This window comes from Podarcis bocagei (assembly GCF_964188305.1).
Source record: "Podarcis bocagei genome assembly, chromosome: 11".
NCBI lineage: Eukaryota > Metazoa > Chordata > Lepidosauria > Squamata > Lacertidae > Podarcis > Podarcis bocagei.
In genome coordinates, this window is record NC_138136.1 from 34,062,979 (window position 1) to 34,087,731 (window position 24,753).

At 41.8% G+C, this 24,753-nt stretch overlaps 1 protein-coding gene across 3 annotated transcripts in view; it reads right to left on the bottom strand.

The window, feature by feature from the left end:
• RASGRF2 (Ras protein specific guanine nucleotide releasing factor 2) overlaps window positions 1-16,977 on the bottom strand; it is a 95,042-nt gene extending 78,065 nt beyond the window's left edge. The window contains exon 1 of one of the 3 annotated variants that reach the window (XM_081212483.1): window positions 16,085-16,977. Coding sequence is in view for 2 of the 3 variants with exons in the window: in XM_081212482.1 (XP_081068608.1) it covers window positions 11,010-11,294 (285 nt within the window). In the remaining variant the exon portion in view is untranslated. Of the gene's footprint in view, window positions 1-11,009; window positions 13,544-16,084 lie in introns of those variants that run through there. The other 2 variants (XM_081212482.1, XM_081212481.1) reach the window with 2 other exon arrangements.
• Between the last annotated feature and the right edge of the window lie 7,776 nt (window positions 16,978-24,753).

Sequence of the window (24,753 nt, forward strand, 5' to 3'; positions counted from 1 at the left end):
TTTAAAAAAACTTTCCTATACAGGGCTGTCTTCAGATGTCTTCTAAAAGTTGTATAGTTACTTATCTCTTTGACATCTCAGATGGGAGATCGTTCCACAAGGCGGGCGCCACTACCCAGAAGGCCCTCTGCCTGGTTCCCTGTAACTCCACTTCTTGCAGTGAGGGACAGATCTCAGTGTCCGGGCTGAATGATGGGGGTGGAGACACTCCTTCAGGTATATAGGGCCGAGGTCCTTTAGGGCTTGAAAGGTCAACAACAACACTTTGATTTGTGCTCGGAATCGTACTGAGATTCCATGTAGGTCTTTCAAGGCCAGTGTTATATGGTCCTGGCAGTTGCTCCCAGCTATTACTATTTACTATTGGCTGGGTGCCTGTGCTTTTTAATAGCAGAAATCAACAGGGTTTGGGTTTTTTTAAGCTATTGCTATATCTCCACACTTGAAAAAGCTTCATTTCTTGAATTCTGAGTACAAATAGTGCCTCTGTGAAGCATAAATCTGGCCTCCATGAACACTCCCTAGGTTGTTGGGAGTGTTGGGGACTACTGTGTAAGAACATAGGAAGAGCCTGCTGGATCAGGCCAATGGCTCATCTAGTTCAGCATCCTCTTCTCACAGACCAACAAGATGCCTGTGGGAAACCTGCAAGCAGGATTCCAGCGCAAGAGCCCTCTCCCCACTGTACTTTCCAGCAACTGGTATCTAGAAAATGGAGGTAAACATCATAGCTAGTAGCCACTGATAGCTTTACCCTCCAGGTACAGTGGTACCTCAGGTTAAGAACTTAATTCGTTCTGGAGGTCCGTTCTTAACCTGAAACTGTTCTTAACCTGAGGTACCACTTTAGCTAATGGGGTCTCCTGCTGCCGCCGCGCCACCGCCACGTGATTTCTGTTCTCATCCTGAAGCAAAGTTCTTAACGCGATGTACTATTTCTGGGTTAGCGGAGTTTGTAACCTGAAGCGTCTGTAACCCGAGGTACCACTGTATTTCAAATCTTCTTTTAAAGCCATGCAACTTGCATGAACTTGCTCATGTTGACAGATGCATACATGTATCTGCTGCCTGTCATATTTCTCTACAATGGCCCAGAACAATGCAATATTACAGGTAAATAAGATACTGGCTGTCAGGACAAAGACAACAGGTGAAGAAGATCCACTGCTGCTGCAGAAAGCCAATCCCATCCTTAAACTGCATGAATGTAATGAAAGTCTAAACCCATTCATACCAGTTGACTACAAAACACAATGTTTCTGAAAAGAATGGAAAATAAACTGAACGATTCCCCTTTCATTCAAGTTTTCATCCATTCCAAAACAAATGCACACTGCTAATTGTCAGTGGCTGAACAAGAATAGGAGCCATGTTTTTCATCACCACCTAAATTCACTTCAGACTCAATATTAACCTAGCCTTAGGAATTTCACCAGCTTGGTTGCACCTCATCACAAAGATCTCCGAATTAACAACCTCAACATAGCTCAAATTATCTAGATTCAGTAGAGCCTCCTTCCTCTTTCTCAAGTCCACAAGCTTCATCAGCTACTCTCATTTGCTTCCTAACTTTCCCCCTCTTCCTCCTCCATTTTCTTTTTTCAATCAGGTATGATGTCAACATACTGCTGCTGGTTATACACCACATCTCAGCATGCACCCAGCCAAACTTGATTGGACTCTCCTTTAGTTTGCTTGTTTTGTTTGTTTGTTTTTTACTATCCCTTTCCTCCCCTCCCCTTCTTTGTTCACTACCCCAAAAGAGTGTGTGTGAGAGAGAACACTATTGGATGCCTATTAATACAACAAATACATAATATGGAAACACCAATGTATGAACTGAAGCTCCAATCTGAACTAGGAGCACCACATTATAGAATTTATCTCAGCGAAGAAATCTTGCAAGTTACACCCTCATTAACGTCACTAACAGTTTTTCCTGATATACACCGCAGCATGTTTTTTTCCCTTACATGTTCTTGGTTTTCTTATCTATTGCATTAAAATATTCATTAAAAAAATCCAAAGGAACAAATTTTGGGAAGATTTCCAAAAATATTACACTTAGCAAAATTGTTTTAGAATTGTTTGCCTATCTTTCACATTGTTTTTCCCCCATTTACTGGCAAAATTTCTCACAGTACTCCACCCTGACCATATCCTTCCTGTTCGGGGTCAAATAAAAATAGCCTTGAAGTCAGATAAAACTTCAGGGCATGTATATGAAAATCCTAGGTGACCACACTTGTAGTTCAGGCACATGGACTAAAAGGAAAACAATTATTTCCAGTACCACACAGAATATGGAAACACCACAAAAAATTAGTGCAATCCTAACCCTGTCTACTCAGAAGTATGTCAATCAGGGTTACATTCAAGTTAGTAGAGTTAGGACTACAGCATAAATCTGTGTGTGCATGATATTACAGTCTGTACCTGCAATTTCCCATCCCTACTTGCCTCTAACCTGCACTTCAGTTTTTACCAAAATTGTTTGTAAATGACTATTGTTGTTTTGCTAAACTTGTGCAGTATGAAAGGAATACTCCTTTACTCACACTAGACTTTTAAACACTGAAGAGAGAGATTTAGAGCACCATCAACCAGATCTCATGTGTGAGTGGCTTATTAATTCAACTGAACCCATACAGGTGACCTTCTCAGTTAATTGTGCCCTTGTGATCCTTCCCTTGACTTTATAATCTCCATTATGTATCCCCTAGGAAAATGAAGTTTTTACATTCATTTAGGTGCCATAATCCAGTGAGCAAATCTCAGAGAGTTCTCTTAGGAAGGGGACCAACCACAGTTCTGAAAACATGCCCTAAGTACAGGAGGTTCAAGTCTCAATCTACACTATAGTATCTCCAGATAAAGAGAGTAGCTACAACATATTAATCAGCCAAAGGCCTGGTTGAAGAAGAATGGCATCTAAAAATATATAATGAAGGTGCCATGTGAACTTCTCTGGGGAGAGCATGCCACAAATGGACCTCCTGTGAAGGAAGCACGTGAAAAAGGACCAATGTTGATGAGTCCGGAATGGTTTATATTGGGAGAAGAAGTCCTTCAGGGATTGCGATCCTTAAAGTGTAAATAGTATTTATTATTCATGTTATTTGTTTTCCCTCCCATCTATCTTCTAAGGAACTTAGGGTAGCAATAATTATTTTCCCTCCTTGCCCCTTTATCCTCAAAAACTGTGATGTAGCAGAAGCTAGGAGAGAGAGTGACTACCTAGAATGCTTTACAGATGTACAAGGATCTGGCTCCAGCTCTCCCCTGAGACAACATGTCAACCACTGCAACAAATTGGCATTATTCTGCCTGGTAAATTCTAGCCTACGCATCTCCTACTTAGTTTTCTGCAAAAAATAAACTAATTAGGAGTTGCTTATTATGAAAGAGAGAGCAAGATTTGAGTGACAATGGAATGATCTTATAGCTCAACTGTAATAAAGTTACATGAATTAGCTTGCAAATGAGCTGTGTCCATTGCCAAGTGGTCTAGCAATCTCCGCTCAGCAATTTACTTTAATTGCCCATAACACTGTTTAGAAAACCACAATGAAGGTTACACTTACCAAAACACAGGAAAAAAGGGAAAGCTAAGATTTCAAAGAACGAAGGAAGTTTGTGGGGATGATTAAATGCCTTCATGCAAACCTATTAGAGATGGTTCTGTTTTGTTTTTACAATCTAGCTGCATATAAATTTTCTTAAATAAACAAAAATGAATGTAGTCCGCACCATGCTGATCAAACCTAAACATTTTAGGATAAAGTTAACAGTATGTGCAATCAATTAATGCATGGGACTATAATAATCAAATGATAGATATGTAGTGAAATTTAGTCCAAGAAAGTGAGGCACAAACTCAACATCTCCTAACATCATGTATGAAATTGGGCTTTTCCTGATATGTGGCTTCTCCACCTGTTTCTTAGATGTCATGATATTACTGTTTACTGTATTCTGCCTTTCCCCTCAAGGTGTACAGAAAGAAGTATACATATATTCCAAGATAAATAAAACCTGATACCAGTTTTGTAACTGGATAAAGAAAGTTTTTTCAAAGTCTTCTTTGATCAAAAGGCAGAGCAGCCAAAAGTAGAAGAAGAAGAGTTTGGACTTAATATCCCACCTTTCACTCCCCTTAAGGAGTCTCAAAGTGGCTAACATTCTCCTTTCCCTTCTTCCCCCACAACAAACACTCTGTGAGGTGAGTGAGGCTGAGAGACTTCAGAGAAGTGTGACTAGCCCAAGGTCACCCAGCAGCTGCATGTGGAGGAGCAGGGAAGCGAACCCAGTTCACCAGATTACGAGTCCACCGCTCTTAACCACTACACCACTGCTGGAAGTGAAGAAATCACAGAATTACAGAGCCTGGGATAAAACCACACATTAAGACTCTTTTCCATTCCCTCCCCATCTTTCTTATATAAATATTTCTTCTATCAGACAAAACTGGGGTGAGTGGGTTGGTGTTGATTTAGTCCTTTCCCCTCCCCAGCTGTTTCACTGTTCAAAATTGCCCCTTCTTAACCTAATTTTCTTCCTAAGCTATATGAGGGTCTGTATAGTTTATCCCTCTTGAATAATGCACATGGGGGGTAGTAGATGAAATTCTAGAAAGGAAATATCTCCTCTTCCCCACCACCCTCTGCTCAACCTGAAGCCTCCTCTAGTGCCTTCATACCTGCACAGAGTCCTGTTCTGCACGGCTGGGCTACCCATGAAGCAGCCCACCTCACAAGGCCCAATCCTGCAGGGCAGGGCCCCTACCCACCCCTGCCACTGCAAGGGTTGTGTGGCTGCAGTGATTGCTCACTGAGAGATCTTGCGTCCCCAGTAAGCAAGGTTTGGAGAGGGTGGTGTTGGCACCTCAGGTGGTTTTGCCTCAGGCAGTGAAATGGTGTGGGTCACCTCTGCTGCTCTGAAAGGAGATCAGTCTGTGCAGTTCAGACTACAAATTGCCACCAAGCAAAACAGCAGGTGAACAGTGGAAGGTTTGCAGAGCAACAGTGATCAGATATGCATGCAACTGAATGTCTTTCCTTACATCATTACAATTTCCTGAACGCCAACAAATTGAAATTGTTTTGCATTAGAGCTTTTAAAAAACCCCAGAGATTTGTTTATTTAGCAACTAATTAAGTTATTTACCTGTTGCCTTTCAGCAAAGCTTTGAAGACAAAGGCAATTGTTTTACAAGACAAAAGACCATTAATAAGGTCCACACTGTTTCCTTTCCATTTTAATTCTGCTATTGGTCCTTTAAATTATTATAAATACACACTTATGCCATTACTTGTTCTGGCCTATAGCCAAGGTAGCTGCCACTAAGCTGCAAAGTAGAGAACACAGCATTAGGGAAAGAACATTTGCTTTAATATGACTAAATGTTGTGCATCCTTCATAGTTTCATTGTTTGGGAGTAATTTTGAGATTGCTTATCAAAAAGCTCTCTCAGTTCACCGCACCTATTGGGCCACAATGCTGGACACCAGCTTGATAAGCCTCCCTCCTTCCCTCCCCCAGGCCTTCCAATTTTCATTTGCAATGTTTGCAGCAGCACAAACATAAAAACCATTAGGTCTATGAAGAACAAGCTCCTACAGCTAAAAAGGGATAAAGGGCAAAAGGTCCCCCCCTCTCTTCCAGGGATGAAAGGATCTGCTACATCGTGCTTCCAATTTTTTTCCAGTCATAAGTTCAGTTCTGAATGTTTTTGCAGTAATTTGCTTTTTTTAAAAAAAATCCTCATGAAAATTCTTCAACATTTTAGTGAGAATTTCTCCTAATTTTGTTCCGCAGTTTTGACTAATGTACATATTCTTGCAATCAAACTTTACTAATATGATGCATTTTAATGTCATTTTCAAAAATGTATTCATTTTGTACAAAAACCAAACCAAACCCAGAAAAATAGTTTCAGTTAAAAAGCAACACGCCCCTAATGAATTGCCTTAATCTGAGTCTAGGAATCTGTGGCCCTTCAAGTGTTGTTGGACTCCAACTCCCATCAACCGCAGGGAACATAGGCAATAGCCAGGGATCAACAGTTGTAGTTCAACAAAATACAGGGGGAAACGGGGTCCCCATCCCTCTCTTTTCTCATTCAGAAGCATTAAACAATTTTAGTCAGAATACTTGATATTCTCGCTATTACAAAAATACATAAAATGTTCATTTTTTTCTGGTACAATCAATGAACCACAGGGGTTATATTTTTCTGTTTTAAAATAATGCCTACTGCCTAGAAGCCAATGTAATGATTTGAAATTCACTTGGAGATCCTCTGTGAAGAAGTGAAACTCAGTGCTAACTCCTTTAGGAACCAACATACAGTGCTGTTTTAAATTTCTTGGTTAATATGACAGACAGCATTGATTGGCTGCATGATTGTTTTCTTACGCTGTCTGAAAATACATCTCTTAAAAAAAAAAATATTGCAGCCAAAGGAAAAAATATGATTGTGATGTGAGGCTGCAATTACCTGCACACCTGCACAAGAGTAAATCCAATTGTGCGAGTTGGACTCAACTTCCAATAAAATTTGTATAGGCCTGCACTGTATGTTTGTGCTTATGAGAGCATATCTAGGAAGTAAGTGGGATGCAAATTGCAGCTCTGGTGGTAGTTTCTAATCCTTTCTTTTTCAGTGTAATACAGCTACACATGTTTTCGATCTCAAACACCATATAAAATAAATTCTGAAAGAGGAATAAACTATTAAGAAAGGAAGAAATAAGTATGCAGTTGTGCCCGCCCTCATCTTCACTGCCTGTTTAGGGCATCTGATGACAACACTAAAATGCCAATGTTAAGTAGTTAGTGTACTGGTAGCTGGTACACACATCTCATGGTGCTTTGTTGACATTCAGTTTCTAGACAGCAACTTGCGCCGGGGGAACAAATGTTTATACATCACAATGCAATTTTGCCTCTCTCATCCTACACAGTGATGGAAGCAATAATTTACTTATCTATGTTAAAAGCCCTACCTTAAACAGTTCAAACTGAGACTGGTAAAAGGGAGGTATGTACACACACACACACACACACACACACACACGTTATGCAATTAATCTGATATTCTAATTATTCTATAAAGAAGCAAATATACATATCTACTCCACAAATATATACTTTACTGACGTTTGCTAATTTAGTAAATTGGTTTACTAATTCAAATGGAACTTTACTTAATTTCAATAGAAACTACTTATTGCAGAGCCTTGTGGCTAGTAAATTGATTATGGCATAAACTTTTGTGGACTACAGTCAAATGTGTGAATTATTACTTAATGTTTATTACATTTATATCCCACCTTTCGTCCAAGGAGCTCAAGGAAGCATAGCATGGTTCTCCCCTGTTCATTTTATCCTCACATCAACCCTGTGAGGAGGGTTTGGATGAAAGGCAGTGACAAGCCCAAAGTTGCAGCAGACCTATGGGCCAATGAGGACCCTCCATGGATCCAGACAGCCTGGTTACTGTGCAAGCATCCTAATCTGTGATACGCACAAGATGCAGAAGCAGAACTACAGCAAAAGTCAGTATACTGCTTTTGGTGCCAGCACAATGCCATGAATTGTGGTTTCAAACCAGTATAGGGACTGTTCCAAATCATACATAATCCTAGAATGCAGCATGGAGACAAAGAGTTAGTCTCCAAAGCTGTAATCCTATGCACACTTAAATGTAAGCAAGCTCCACCAGCCTTACTGGACTTATTTCTGGGTAAACAAGCATAAAACTGCCTGGCAGGACTAGTTATAGAGAAATGCATTCCATTTTAATCCATGGGACTTATTTCTAATGAATCACGATTCAGATTAAGATGTAGAACAAATTTATCCTTTAGTAATATTTCGGGACTACCTTATTTCCTAAGCAAAAGCAGAACACATTAAGAGCATGTAAAAGGTTTGTTCTGTCTGAGAAAGAAGGAAAGCCATCTCCCTTTCTGCACTGGCTGTCCCAATGTGCAAGCATTAACACCTAAAATTAGATATAATTTTACTTGTGGGTGTAGACTGGCAGCTCACAAAAATGAAGTATGCACCACCGAAGGATTTCTTATTTTTTTGTTAGATCCTGCTAGCTGAATCTGGAATCATTATGCCCAACAGAGTTACAAAAGTAGAAGAACAAATACCCCAGTCCAAAGAACATTCACTTGAAGGTCCACTTGATTTCAGTGGAACTTCCAATAAGTGTACTTATACAATTGTTGCTTAATCACATGCCAACCCAGGTGAAATGCTTTACCAAGGTAGCTCTCCTAGAAGGATTTGTTTTTTCATTACTGTTTAAATTGATGGGAAGATTTTTGAAGCTGTTCAATATTTTATTCTTATCTTGTAAAAAACAAAGAAGTCGAAAGCTTACATTTCAAGGTTTTTCTCTTTTTTGTTTGTTTGTTTTTGGAGAAAAGCACTTCCAAAGCGACTGACACCTGTTTGATTACAGAAGTCAGAAACAGGTGAGCCAATACCTACCAGGTGCAAATCTAACTCCTGATTGTAACAATGCAATAACAACAAGGCCAATAAATTCCAGAGGGATCTAGCAATGTTAGGCTGTTGAAGCAAATACAACAAAAAGAAGCAACTTTTGAAAATTCTTTTTAACATTATTGTTATTATATATTTATTTATACCCTACTTTTACCCTGACAGGGACTCAAGATGGCTTACAGATAAAATAAGAACAGCTTTACCAAAACTCTGTAAACAGTATCGTTTAGTCTACATCCAATGCGTTCCCACCACTGGTTTGGGTCATGTGGTGTATACACGACATTAGCCACAATTCATATCTAACCTGCTGTTTCTTATGCAAGACTGCATTTTGATGTGTTTTCCCCCACCCCCAAACCAACTTCAGTCCAAACTGTGAAAAGGAAAGACCTAGCTGCTGTTTAAGCCAATAAAGTGTACACAGCCTAAGAAGCCTGGATCAAATATCTGTTCCATTAGTACTGCCTCTTCATATTATTTTGCAACACATATCACACGTATCTGGGTAATATAATTTGTCCTCATTTTGTACGTTTATCAAGAAAGGAGTCCATAGCAATTTACAACATAATTCAGTAACCAAGTTCCACCACTCAACTTTACAGAGCCATCTGTAGGTCTAGAATATCCCTGCTTCCAGATACCAATTGAAAAAAATACATTTGCACATCCATTACTGAACTTTAAGACTACCGATTCTATCTCCAAATGTCTAGAAACTAAAACCAGTGCTAATCCCCAACTTTCTTGTGTCTCCTATCCTACTGTAATGACTAGAATCTTCGAATCCTTGTATTCAGATGCTGTACTGCCTCTCCTAAGTACTGTATTACTGCTCAAGTCTTTGGGCCTATATATGATTGTGTAAACAGCTGGAGAATTTGGAACTTCAGTTCACATATACAATTTATATTAGAGTTATGTTTAAAGAAACTAAAGTAAAACAAGTTTTACTTGCAATTTGTACCAAATTAAACCCATTTAGTTTAGCTTATGAGTAGATTTTATAAGTTAGCATATAAACGGTTTTGTTGTTTTTTTAAAAGAAGCTCTTGTTTTACTGGGCCTTTTGTTTTATTCAGGATTAAGGTGCTCAGAAGTACCAGAACTAGCTGTTGCCAAGCCATAAACTGAATATTTAAAGGTTTATATATTCCAACCACCATATTTCATAAAATCTCTCTCTAAGCAATCAAGAAAACCCAGCTTGTTTAGGATAATTCCAGACGGTGTGTTTTTCCCAAGTGGGTACCACAGGCTATATTTGCTCATAATCAACAGCAAAAAATCATATATAAGGCACAATACTTTATACTGTAAGAACAAAACAGGATAGTATTTCAAATCCTTTCTAATGTATATGGAGGTATGCTTGCTGAACTTCTAATCACCACTTCCCCCTGTCCTGTAGTGTCGAATTTTTGCTCTCTCAAAGGAGAAATACTAGCGAGAAAAAATATTAGAAGTAATGAACCCATCAGTACCACTGTGGCTTCTTGCAAATTCTCCAAAGCAGCTAAGGATGGGTATAGTTACTATTCCTTGATATCTTAAGTCTAGGAACTCATCTGAGCAGCATCTGGGTCTGTTTTTATCAAGACTCTGCCCTAGAAAGGTACCAATAGCAAAAATAATAAACAAGATGGTTCAAAATACGTTTGGAGTGTACTGAACTGCAGCTTCTCCACAGACATCTATGATGGCAGAAGGGCAGGGTTGGAGCAGCTCAACCATACAGGTAGACTACCGTAATTAGCTAAGTGGAGCAACATACTATCCCTCATGCCAGCTCCCCCTTATTACACCTAGAGCCGAACAATTACTGAAAATGCATTCCTATTGCATACAGGGTCGAAATTCCCCCACGCCACTCAAACCTGGGGAAGGGCTGGCAAGTGCAATTTCCACTTAGTCGGAAGCCCAAAATCTTGTAGAAATTGACCACCTCTTTAAAAAAGAAGGCAAAATGGCAACATCGTGTTGGTGACGGCTGGATTGCCGACACCACAGACGAAGTTACCCACACAAAACCCATCCCGTCCCTTATTACACACCCAGGACGATGTGCAGAATGGCATCCTCACCTGTATCCTGATAGGACACACACACAAGAGGCAAAGGGGATGGCGCACACTAGCCCTATCCTAGGGACCTCGGAACTTGCACGCTTTGGGGACCAGCGGCTTGCAAAGCGGGCAGCCCCACGGAGGTCTCCCTCCCTCCTCTCCACACGCTTCATCGACGGACACCGGCCCGTGCAGAACTTCCGCTACAGCGTGCCATCCATAGCCGACTCAGCCTCAGCTTGCCCCATTCGGTGCCCTTCCCGGGGTCCAGGCAACCCCCAGCCCCCCCTGCCCGCTTCCTTTGCCGACGCTCTGAAAGGCAACGCCGGAGGGAAAAGCGCGCCAAGGAAGCCGAAGGTGTGGGAGCGGAGGGCGCCCCGTCGGACGGGGCAAGGGCGGGGCAAGGGCAGCTACCTGCTTGTCCAGCGCGGCCTCCTTGGCGCTGACGGCGGAGGCGCCCTTGGGGGCCGGCGCCCTCTCGCAGGTGCAGCCTTCCAGCATGTACATGCCGGCGGGCCGGGCGCTCTGCTCGCTCTCGAAGTAGAAGAGCACGTTCTGGTAGAGCGCGAACCACTTGTCGTGCCAGCGGCTCGTCTCCGCCGTCTTCTTGCTCAGGTAGCCGCGCTTGGTGCCCTCCTTGCGAGCCAGCACCGCCAGGTACAGGGCGTGCCCCTCGTTGTAGCGCACGCTCTTCTGCATGTTGCCTCCAGCCGCCGCCGTGTCCCGGGCGCCTCCTGATCAACCTTCCCCTCAGAGTGAGCCCGGCGTCGAGCAGCAGCCCAAGCGTCTCATGGTGAGCGCGGCTTCTCTCGACGGCCGAGGCGGGGCGGGGCAAGCCGAGCCAGCCACGCTTCGTCGTGGCGCGCCAATGAGGACCCTCGCGCCGGCGCTGCTGCTTTGGCGGCTGCTGCTTCAGGTGGTGCAGCCACCGCCGCCGCCTTCCCGGGCGCTATTGCTCCTCCACTTCGACCCTGAGCTGCTGCCTCTTCCTCGGTCTGTCCCTGGGCTTCCTGCGCATCCCTTGCTGCTGGCGAAGGACTCTCCCTCACGCGCCTTTCGCCCAGGGGAAAAAAAAGTTCTGCCAGGCGCGCTTTTTCACGGGCTTCTTCCCAGCACGAGCTGGCTCCCCGGCTCCTTCTTGCTCCTCTTCCTGCTGCTCTTTCAGGTCCCCCCTCCCCGCCCCAAACTCCGGCAGGAGCCAGAAGGGGAAATATCACGTGGGAGATCAGCTGTAATCGGCTTTGAGACCAATTTAAAGAGCAAAGTCGCCGCCGCTGCCGCTGCCAGAGCGCACGACCCCTCCCTGGGACGGCGCGCGCTTCTGCCTCGCTCCCTCTCTCGCTGCGCGAACGGAGCTGAGCTCCCGCTCTCTCTCTCTCCTCCCCCACCGCCTCCAGGGGGTTTATCTCCAGCCAGTCGAGCTGGCCGAAGGGAGCGTGAAAAAAGGAAGCCAAGAGGAGTAAGACAGGCACAGATTTCCACGGCTGGAGAGAGGGAGACTGCAGCGTCCACGACGCTGATATAGCCGCGAAACAAACAAACACAAAATAACGCTGGGCGAAGTTAAGTGGGCGCTCCTAGGCTCTCCAGCGTTGCTTTCTGGACGGAGAGATTAGCATGGAGCGATCATAAAATGCCTTCAGATACTCGCAGGGCACGCGGCAGGGCTTAGCAAACGTTCAGCTCCAGAACCCCTTTCGAGTGCCAAGGTTCAGGCCTGGTGTCGAGCATGCAAATAATAATATTTTCCACACCCAGCTCATAAAGGCCGTCTACTTTTCCTTCTTAACAGGAGTCCTTTGTTTTAGAATTGACATCACTATGTAGTAGCTGGAAGTGGTCGCCAGGGAATTTGGGACAAGGTGTTTCCAGTGCGCTGATGACACCCAGCTCCGTTTCTCCTTGTCATCTGAGTAAGATGAAAGAGTGCAGAGGCCTGGAACATAGCAAGCTGCCTTCCTTATTCAGAGTCAGTGGCTTAGCATTGTTTGCACGGACAGGCTTGCAGCTCTCCAGGGATTTAGGCAGGAATCTTTCCCTGACTTACCTGGGGACACCAGGAATTGAACATGAGACCTTTTGCATGCAAAGTATGTTTTTCAGTGCTGAGTTACATCCCTTCAAGTGGCTGGAGGCAGTAAGGGACAAACAACAACCTAGGCACTGCCTGCTGATATTTGCAGTGTTGAGCGAAGTCTGAAATAGCATCCTGCTTGTAGAACAAACTGCCCTTGGAGGTTCAGCTGACACTAACATTATTTAGCTTTAGATGCCAGCAAAATACCTGCATTTTTCTTCAATCCTTTTAACAATGAGGATCTTGTCTGTATGTGAGGAAATTGGCAGATTGCTGATACTTTACTGTGTTTTATGTTTCTTGTTCAAAGTATTTATTGTTGTAACCCACCCTGGTGTCTTGTGATGAAGGGCAGGGTACAAGTTTTTAAAATAAATATAGGGCAGGCACAAATTAAACAACTGAAGCTATTTTTCCTGGCTTGGAAATGTAGTAGCAGGAGAAGCTTCTGGCTAGCATCCAGTGTTTTCAAGCTTGTTACGCAGTTGTTGAAAACACTAGAGCCCTGCCAGAAAAAAAGGGCAGCCTTTCTGTGCCCACACACAGTTTGGAAGGATAAGAAGTCAAGGTGTAACTTTCAGGTAGGCATTAACCTCTTGACCCCTATTCTCTCCGTATAGTTCCTTTCCTCAACACTGCTAGTAGCCAGAAAGGGAAGTTAAACATTACAGTAAGAAATTTATTATGAATATGCTTTCCCCACACTCACACTCCCCTACCCCTGCTTCTCAGGATGTTTGTATTAGTTCCTTTTCCACCTAAACACAACATCATCTAAACACAACACATTTTCTACATAAACACAAAAGCTTAGATGCCTGTGTTCTTCTAAATTTAAATACGAGCTGCTTGATTAAAGAAATATCAGTCTATTGGCCCATAAGTTTAAGACTAAAACCCTATTACTTTAGTCATTTACTTCAGACACTTGCTCATAGGTATGTCTCATTTACTTTTGGGTAGGCAGGATTGCACCGTTAATCACTTTATTAATTCGTCAATTAGATTTGTATGTGCATAAAGCCAAGTCCTGTTATGAAGAATAACATGCTTGCTTTGTTTCCAGCCATTTTAATAGAATATTAAGGAAATCCATTCTGCAGTGATTTGGACGTTTTTATCATTCCCCTAGAGTGATTTATAGTGCTCAGATGAACTTGATCCTGGTGAGAGTTTTAAAAAGTAACCATCCTCTACTATTTATACAAAAGCAGGTTATTGCAATTATTAATTTGCTTTGAGCAGCCAGATGAGCTAAAAATCAAACTCAGTGAAAGTAAGGCTGACATATTCTTGCTGCGATAGCAGCTCAGCTGCAAGGTCACTCAAACTTGCAAGATATCTCCCACAAAATCAAACAAATTGGCAAAATCCGAATTGACCAGCTGTTCCAGCTGTTTGCCATTAGAATCTCTGCAGCATTGACATCCCTCTGCACTAATCACCATAAAGGATTGCCAGCTACAATAAAACCAAAGCTGCAATTTAAAAGTAAACAGGATATACCAACTGAGTTATAACAACAGGTTTCTATTAATTTAATTCTTTTTCTGTATACACAATTTTATAATTTCGCATTTGTGAATCTTCTTTTTCAGCTTAACATATCACAAAACCCTCTCTGTAAAATCTCTCACAGTAGTTCAGTCAATTGTGTATGTGGATGGGGGCACAATACCGATAAGATGGCTTATGTTGGGATATAATGACCATGTAGTCTAAATACTTAAAATCTTATTTTATGAGTGTTTTCCAGCTATTTTTTAAAAAAGTTATTGCATTTCCTAATGATACAAATTTCAAAAAACAACAACAACCTGGTATTCAAAATATTTTTTACAGTAAAAAGGGGTAAAAATTAATCAGCATGTTAAGCATAAAGATTTTCTTGTACACTGAAATTGCTGTAAAACCATGCTTAATGTACTCCCACTCTATGCCTAAGTGTCCTGATCCAGCCAGGATGGTGCACAAGGAGCTTCCTTTGTCCTTTTTGAACTAGAAGATGCATGTGCATGTAGATGCCAGTGTCACATTTCCACTACAAAACTGTAGTGTTTTAGTAATTAGTTTGTGGTAGCTACAGACATTTCCCGTTCCCACCTTAATTTTGGTTTGCTATGAAATTGCACTTAGAGGCTACATGTAGTATTTATTTGTTGTTGTTTACTCGTGTCCGACTTTTCGTGACCCCATGGACCAGAGCACGCCAGGCACTCCTGTCTTCCACTGCCTCCCGCAGTTTGGTCAAACTCATGCTGGTAGCTTCGAGAACACTATCCAACCATCTCGTCCTCTATCGTCCCCTTCTCCTTGTGCCCTCAATCTCTCCCAACATCAGGGAGTTTTCCAGGGAGTTTTCTCTTATGAGATGGCCAAAGTATTGGAGCCTCAGCTTCACGATCTGTCCTTCCAGTGAGCACTCAGGGCTGGTTTCCTTCAGAATGGATAGGTTTGATCTTCTTGCAGTCCATGGGACTCTCAAGAGTCTCCTCCAGCACCATAATTCAAAAGCAGCAATTCTTCGGTGATCAGCCTTCTTTATGGTCCAGCTCTCACTTCTATGTAGTATTTACTCTTGTATCCTATACAGTGGTACCTTGGGTTACAGATGCTTCAGGTTTCAGATGCTTCAGGTTACAGACTCCGCTAACCCAGAAATAGTACCTCAGGTTAAGAACTTTACTTCAGGATGAGAACAGAAATTGTGTGGCACAGTGGCAGCAGGAGGCCCCATTAGCTAAAGTGGTACTTCAGGTTAAGAACAGTTTCAGAACGGACCTCCAGAATGAATTAAGTTCTTAACCCAAGGTACCACTGTATTTCCAGTAAATACAGTTCATTTCCAGTTCATAGATTTCCAGTTCATAGATCCATTACTTGCAGGTGAATTCTACTCCTGTTTCACGAGCATAATATGTTGTATTGACTCTTACATGACCCTGAAAAGTGCTGTTGAGCCTGCCTTGTGCTTTTTTTGTAGAACTGAAAGGCACCCCAGAGGTCAACTAGTACAGCCGCCTCCAGATGCAGGAAACCCTGTATCTACTTAAAAATGTCTAACGAAGGACTTTTCTTTATTGGAAAATTTTAAGCAGAGATTAGGTCACTATCTGTCATGGATACCTTAGTTGAGATTCCTGCATTGCAGGGGGTAGGACTACATGACCCTTGGGGTCCCTTCCAACTCTACAATTCTATGAAATGATACTCTTATCTTCCAATAAAGTCTGTTCCATTGTTGAACAGCTTGTACCACCAGGTCATTCTTCCCAATGTTTTGTCAAAATGCCCTTCCTTCTGATCTTTAAATTTGAACCCAATAGTCAGGAGTCCTACTTTGGAGCAACAGGTCCATATATTTGTGACAGCCCTTTAGATATTTGAAGATGGCTATCATATATTAATTTACCCAACTCCTGGGTAGCTTCCTATGTTCCTATCTTCATCAATAGGCACATCAAAGGTCTTGCCATTGTGTGTTTCCCAAAGAACATTTGGGAAGAAAGTTCAGATTCACTCTCCATGATGGAAAAGATACTGGTACATCATGATGGAGATTGCATAATTCTTAGAACACCCAGATAATTCTCCAACATGAGTCAACTGAGATGTTCTGATAGGAGAACTCAACAAGCAAAATGTTTGGCATTGCTAAATGTATCAAAAGGAACTTGGTAACTATGGCAACAAAATTAGCACTAAAGCAACATGTTATATCAGGGTGGAATTTCACCACTAATAGTTTATATTCAGCTTGAATGTTGCCCAAGAGCAGACATTCAAAGCATCTGGATCACTAAGAAATAGTGTTCAAAAATTTAGAAAGGCTCTCTTTAGCACTATACTCTGAAACCATGTTCTAGGCAATTTTACTTCATTGGAAAGGAAAAGTGCACAGACCTGTTGTCAACTGATACAGCCGGCGTTATACAGAAAAGGCAAGAAAGCGTTGTAAATGCATTGCCGATGCACAACACCCTGTGAGACAAATACAGATGAATTCTGTTAGAAAGCCTGAAAACAGCTGCTATAGAAGTTTGAAAATCATTTCAATAGAAACAGGGTTCATAAACCAGATGTAGCTATCATTCCCTATAGTCCCCTGAATATAAACATTTAATCTGTTATGCAGTTCAGAACCTCTCCAAAATATAGTAGGGAACTATTTTCCACTGGCTTATATGGCTTGTGGAAGTTTATGTATTTTCCTAGTATAATCCACTTCAAACTAACCCTATTTTAAGCTTAAGTGTGATTTCACTGAGAGGCAGTCAACTAAATAATTGGTGAATAATAATTGATTGTAAAGATCTCTGGAAGGCTTTACTTTAGATAAGAATATAGGATCAATACAATTCTGGATTTAATTCAAAACTACTATATTGATATATTTTCTATGTACTATTGTATTTGAAATCCTATTTGGTGTCCTTGAATGGTAGTGGTAATAGTAGTACTACTGCTATTCCTTGACTTTTAAAGTTTTACTTAAAAAAAGAAACAACACCATGAAGATTACTTCACAAAGTGAGATTGTGGCTTCGTTCTCATGTAACACTAAATCATAGTTTGAACTGGGGAAACACTCTGGTCTCTACTATCTTGTGGGGAGAAAGGTCACTGGCAGGTTGCATCCCCTGCCTTCTAGGATGAACATCTTGTCAAAAAGAAGACCAACCTAGCCCTACACATCTGCCAGAGGATGAGAATGAGGAGCTGCAGGTAGCTCACTTCCCCCACCCCCTGCCACATTTCGCTCCAACTACCACTTGCCCTTGGGCTTCAGGAGTGAGAGAAAGCCTTTGCCACTACACAGAGGAACAAGGATTGCTGGGTCAGTTTCAGCACCTCTATACAGTGGTACCTCTGGTTATGTACTTAATTCGTTCCAGAGGTCTGTTCTTAACCTGAAACTGTTCTTAAGCTGGAGCACCACTTTAGCTAATGGGGCCTTCCGCTGCTGCCGCAGTGCAATTTCTGTTCTCATCCTGAAGCAAAGTTCTTAACATGAGGTACTATTTCTGGGTTAGGGGAGACTGTAACCTGAAGCATATGTAACCCGAGGTACCACTGTACAAGCAAGACAAGCAGCAAGATCCACATGGATATAAATGCCTTTTTTTGCAGTTTATGATTCTGTTCTGGCATTGTCAAACTGATCTCCCTCCTGCACCATTCACCTCAACCCCCTTTTCCTTGTGTCTTCACTTTCTAGTTTATAAGCCTCAGGGCAGTGCCTGTCTATGTTTTTCCTTTTTGACGTGAGCTGCTTAGGGAGACAATCTTTGCCTGGAATGCAAGATTGTAAATAAACAGCTTAGTGTTACATATTGTTGCACGCTACCCCACTCTCTGAGCAGTGTGAGATTCCAGAGTTCCAGGCACTTACTCAGGGTTCATGTTTCCTTCAGAATGAGGTACAGTGGACTGTCGTGTCTTTATGGCAAATGGTTTATTCACACATATATATACAATTTGAGTCTACGATGGAGGGGTTCACAGCATTAACACTCCAAGAAGGTATTGCTTCCCCATAGTCACAGCCTTGTATGCAAGCAGAAATCAGGCATTCCTCTACCTGGCAGGCTTCAGCCTTCTTCCTCCAGCTTCTAGCTTAAACACACAACTTAGCTCTGACCTTTGTCTTTTCTAACTAACTATCATCAAGTTGAGGAAGGGGGGCCTACTTGTTTGCCGCTAGGCCTTAGCTACTGGCAAAGCTGTAGCAAAGGATTGTGGAAGGATTTGCTTCCATTTTCAGTTAACCATGGTTTGTTACGCTCGAGCCTTGACAAATTGTGGTTAGCTTTGTTAATAAGCAAGCTTCAAATCATAATTCTGGCTTATTTGCATAAACCGGGGATGGGGTGTCATGGGCCAGGAGTCAGCTTGGGCTGCGGAACAGCAGCCTGAAGGGGAAGAGGACGGAGTGACTCCACCTGCAGCTGATCAGCCTTCAAGGACACAGAGAAGATGACACTGATGAGAACCATCTTGCTTCAGCCATCTTAAGCAGAGCTTCCAACAGTAGATGCTGGTAAGAATGCTTGTAGTTCCTGGCCCTACCTTGGTGTTTCCTGCTTGTCTTGGCCGCCTGATCATCAGATTCCCTGACCCCTGGTCTGTTTGACCACATGGATTGCAGTTTACTCGACCCTAGGACTGGACCCAACTTCGGATGCTGACTCTACGTTCAGGCAAGTACACATCAGAGAGTCTTATGGTTGGCTGGCCTCCCACTCCACTAAGCTCTGCATGTTTTTGCTCAGCAATGAGACTACGGTAGTGGGGACCCCAGGCTTCTGTTTCTGACCCCTGGGACTCTCCCCAGCTCATAACTGCTTCCTTGCCACGCTCCATAGCAGACCTGTTTGGGACCCTCCTTCGTGCTTTTGCCTGGCTGGAATGCATCCTTGAACCCTGACAATGCTACTTGCTAGAGGGATAGATAACCTATTGTACAATGATAAAAGTTCACATAAACTTTTCCACTCACCTTTGCCTCTGGCCTGGTCTAGCAACAGCACATGACCCCAAGAAGGCTCTTGGGCTGGAAAGGGTTCTCTTCACTTGACATAAACTATAGTTAGCAGTAATTGCACTTCTGTGTCTGTGAACTGCACGGTGTTTCTGGAATTGGGCAGTGTTTATCTAGAAGGGATGATGTCTTCAGAGAAATTTTGACCAATTCACATAGTTCTAGTTTCTTTGTTTTAAATGGGCATTATTAGAGTTCTACAGTGTTCATTGTTTTCTTTCTTAAAAGATACCCCATGGTGCTCAGTCAGGATTGTAAAATGTTACAGTTATTATCACTTACTACTGTAATTATTTTGTATGATGAAGCTTTCCCATCCTGCAAAGCTGAGCAAGTGTTCTACCCAAGGGTATGTCTTTATGTTTCTCTGTTATTCATCTGTAATGCAAGTTGACAAGCACTATAACTGAGAGGAAGGAAAATGAGCGGTCTGGATTAAAGGTTGCTATTATGTAGAAAGAGGTTGCACTGGAAAAATCTCAATAGAAGACCCAGGAATCCTTTTATCAGGGCTATTTTTGATCTTTTAAAAATGGAAACATTACTCAAGATTAATTTATTTCTAAATTATAAACGTGTGTGTGTGTGTGTTCCTGGAAGAAACACCCTGTCACCCTGGATTCAACTCTTGTCATGTTCTTAGAAGTTATTACATGACTAATGCTAAAATGTGGATGTGCATTTCCACTGAAAGCAACACAGTGTGGACAGCTGGAATTGAGTTTCCTGTAATGCTAAACTTAGGTGGTTTAATGCCAATCAGTTTGGACGTGAAACAGAGCCACCCCAAAAATAAGATTGTGGTTTCTGTATACATGTCTCCCTCCCTAGGAACTCAGAAGTATATTAGTTTATAAATTAAAAGAAAAATAAATGCTTAACCTTTCCTACATCAAAGCAGGGCAACAAAGTCATATCCTGAGTAGCTTATTTCTTATGGAAATCGATGGAAAACATTCTTAAAGCTAGAATGATTAAACATATAGAAAAGAAACCCTGTTGAGGAACATTAGGAGACTAACTACCAGTGAGTTGAGGGAGTGGGACTTACACATTTTGTGTCTGGCACAGAGCCTAATTTCCTTTGTTACCTTATTGACCCATATTTAGAGGGTCATTATAAAAAAGCTTGTCTGGTTATTCCAACAATCTGAATCTCTCCTTAGACTTCAACGCTTGCTGGATCCAGGAATTGAGAGGGTCAAATGTGCCTGCAACCTCGATTTATATAAATGCATTATGTTACTGGCAGGTCCCCCCATCCCCTTTCGAAATAATCCTTAGCAAGAAATTTGCATCTTTTCATCTCTTCTGGACATTATATTGATATTACATTGACAACCCAAATACCCATTTCACCATCTTGTTAATACATGATCTAATATTAGATTAGGATTCCAGTCTGGTTTGTACTACTGAGAGCTCTCAGTGCTCAATGTGGAAAGATTTTCTCTCTCCCAGTTGTGTTTGCCTATGTTTTCAGAGCAGCATCAATGCATATCTGATGGTCAGGAGGGAACTAGTGTATTCAGTAGCAGGGTTGGAAAACCCCAGTCCCAGGATCCAAATGCAACCCTCCCCACATCAGCCTGAATAGCTCAATTGGTTAGAGCGTGGTGCTGATAATGCCATGGTTGCAGGCTCAGTCCCCAAATGGGACAGCTGCATATTCCTGCATCGCAGGGGGCTGGATCAGATGATCTTCAGGGTCCTTCCAACTCTAAAATTCTATGGAATTCCTTGGGACTCCCTCCATGCCCACTCTCGTGTTTTTGCCTGGCTGGAATGTGTCCTGGAACTCTGATAATGAGTCTTGTAGATAGAGGTATATGTGAGTGTGAGGAAACTAGCCTACTCTACAAAGTTAAGATTTGTGCTTGTTGGTCCACCTACTTTTCCCTCTGACCCTGCCACCATTGCCATGTGGCCCCAGAAAGATTGTCCAAAGGGAAATGTGTCCTTGGAGTGAATCAGGTTGTCTACCCTGGTCTATATAAAGTCTATCTCCCTCTCCAGGGTCCCTTACGTACCAATAGCAACAACAACTCAAGTCTGCAAAGGGATGTAATAGCAGAGGGTTCCTGTTGATTATTGGATTACAACATTTTACTAGAGGTTGAATGGTGTTATGTTATAAACAATTAGTGTAAAGAATTCCTCACAAATTCTATTAGCAATCTCCACAATTTTTAATTTGGGTATATTTTCCACTTAGCTTGGACTTCTGCAAAAAGTTTTAGCACAGGAAGGAAAATGAACTCTAAAATGTCACTACTGGTGCTTAAGCAAAAGGCTTTTTCTGAAAAAAACAAACATTTTTAAGATAAGATATAGGAACCCCAGATTTCAGAACAGGCTCAATTTTAAGCTTACCTATTGAAACTTTATTAAGAGCACTGTGGTCCAATGCATCTAAATGCCATTATGATAAAAAGCAAGTTACATTAAGGTCATCTTCAGAATTGCTGGAGTAATAGTTCACTCCTGTTTATCAGTGCTCCACAGTGAAGGGAAAAGGCTTGCTTCCAAGTTAGTGTGTTTAGGATTGCAATCTGAGTTAGGAAAAGAAGTTTCTATCACCAATTTATGCTTACCATAAATTGGTGTTGGCAGATATATCTTGAACCAGCACTCACAAATTGCAAGGCATTAAACATGACTGGTGTCACAGATTTGGGAGCCTGTGTGCCATAGCCTTAGGGAGCCTAATTGACCACTTAGAGAGCAGCAAGAAACAGGCTCGGTGTCAGCATCGTAGCAGACATGAACAAGCTTGCTGGGACTGGTTACCACAGCATCCTAAAACAACCACATTTAATAGTCTGGGGGTGGCAACTGATGCTCATTCCCTTATTTTTCTTTAAAACTATTATCCTTTTCTACAACAAAATGGTGCTTCTTTCCAAGTAAATGGAAAGAGCAGCCAAAGGAAACAGCACTTTGTTTCTGTAGTCTTGATGGTGCTATGTTTTAAGTGAGTTTAAAACACAAAAGTGCATGTTCCCAGGGCATTAATTTCTTAAGTGAGGTGGTTTTTTTGCTCTAACTTATCAGGAACGTAAAAACGGTTGTAAACAGCAGTGGGAAAGGGAGAGAGAATAGAATTGTGCGCTTCACAGCTGAAGTAGTACACAAATTTCAATTCAACTGTTAGGTCCACAGTAAAAAACAACAACCCAGTTGCACTATTAAACATCAAACTTACGTTGTTGTACAGTTCTGCCCCTGGAAAAAGCACCCCTCTTTTAGTGACTGGATGAGAGGGGGCTTGAAACAGGACAGAAACTTACGTACAACATGCACACATCTTGCAGAAAGTGTTCCCTGAATTGAGTTATTTGCTCTCCAATCTGTTTGGCTGCATATTATCACGCTTAGAACATGATCCCTGATTGGTAAAAGTGCTGGTAATTTGATTCCATAAACATTACCCTCCCTCTGAATTGGCTTCATTTGTTCTCAGTGATGTCATCACATAATCAAGCTGAGAGGCTGTATGAGAATTTCACTGTTCTCAGGAAATCTTCCCAAATGGGCAGAGGCTGATGAAGCTGCAAAATCCTCAAAAAGACTGTAAGCAATATAATCAGGGAAAGGGAATTGGGGTACATTTCTTTCCTGCTAAATGTACAGTACAGTGGTACCTCGGGTTACATACGCTTCAGGTTACATACGCTTCAGGTTACAGACTCCGCTAACCCAGAAATAGTACCTCGGGTTAAGAATTTTGCTTCAGGATGAGAACAGAAATCGTGCTCCAGCGGCATGGCAGCAGCAGGAGGCCCCATTAGCTGAAGTGGTGCTTCAGGTTAAGAACAGTTTCAGGTTAAGAACAGACCTCCGGAACGAATTAAGTTCTTAACCCAAGGTACCACTGTACTGTGTTTCACCTCCAAATGTTTAGAAGTAAGCATTTTTTAAACCATAGCTGCAGTACCTATCAGAAATTCAATTTGCAATTTATACCTCCAGTCTGAATCTTAATACAGATTTGAAGTCTTAAACATCCAGGCTAATTTTTAATTTGGAGGGTTTCCCTATTTTACTTTTGGGGTTACTTCCTGTTAGGCTGGTCACAATAAACATATTGGACTACTTTTGGAGGTTTTTTTTCTGTTATGGACTAAGCACATGAAAGTGCTTACACATGATCCCAGGACTTACTTGGTCGCTTGCAATGCTCTTCCTCCTGGTGTGATGTTTGTGTGATTTGATTTAATTTATCCTGAATTAAGGGCGTTTTCACAAACTGAGGTTTTCTCTTTCTCTCTTGGCAATTATAAATGGCTCTAATGCTGGAAACACCCATTTAAACACCCACCAATGCCCAAGTAAAAGGGAGTTACATGTCTGCATCACCTATGGAAATTATGAGACATTGGTGTAGATCAATGCATTAAAGCAGTCAATAATTAAGAGGTGGGTATGGGTCAGCGGGGGGGGGGGGCAGGATAACTTGTTAAATATTAGCCAGAACAGAATTCCCTCTGCTTGCATAAGCAAAAGGGACAGTCTGTCTCCATGCCACATGCTGCAGTTTTCATTTGGTTAATTGCAAGGGAGGAAAGTGTTGCTTTGATTTATTTTTGCCTAGAACTTGGCAGCAACATCAGAACTCCGCATTTTGACAGCGGCTTCTGCAATGTATCAGCCTGACACATTTTAACCGATTTTGTTAAATTCTAATCTTTTCATTCATAATCACACTAATTCAGCTGTAATTTTATTAAGGGGAGCCGACAGAGCTTGTCCTCTTTGGTGAAGAGAGGGCAATGGTTGTGTTTGTGGAAGGCATGGAGATGTGTTTTTTTTGGGGGGGGGGTATTTCAGTGAACAAAATTTATGCAGCTCATTTGCCAACACCATTTTCTGGATTCTACCTCAGATTGAGCAAGTTGGGGAGCTTGTTGGAAAAATTCAGAGATGTTGGCTTTTAAACAAAAAATGAATTGCAGTGAACTGAGGAATTGCTGGTTTTATAATCACTGTTGTAATAGATCATTTATAACCAGACATCTAAATATTGTTCATGATGACTATATGTTACTCTTAAAATACTTGGGTAGATTCAGCCACATCAGTGTTTCCCAGAGCAATTAAAAACATAATTCTATAATCCAAAAAACTGAAATGGGTTCTGTTGAATATGCATTTTTTCTGCATATATATTTTGCTAAGTTGTATCCCAGTCCAGCAATCTCCTACAGGCACATGGTAGGTCAGTTTTTGGATTGCTGCAAAATGATTGCAAAACTTTGGCAATGGTTTGCAGTAAATAAGACAATGGTGGATTTTGGGTAGTATTAACTGGAACCCTCACATCAATGTACTGTATAACTTACCTCTGCATTTTGTGGGGAAGCACTGTAAAATGCTGCGAAACAATTACAATTACATCTGTGTCGTCTTCTGGTAGCACAGATTTGGGATGAGCAATAGAGCCGCACCTGGGGCAAGTCAGTCACAGTTCGGGGAGGCGATGCAAAATGTGGGGTTTTCACTGCAAAACAATTGCAAAACTTTGGAGTAAATAAGACAAT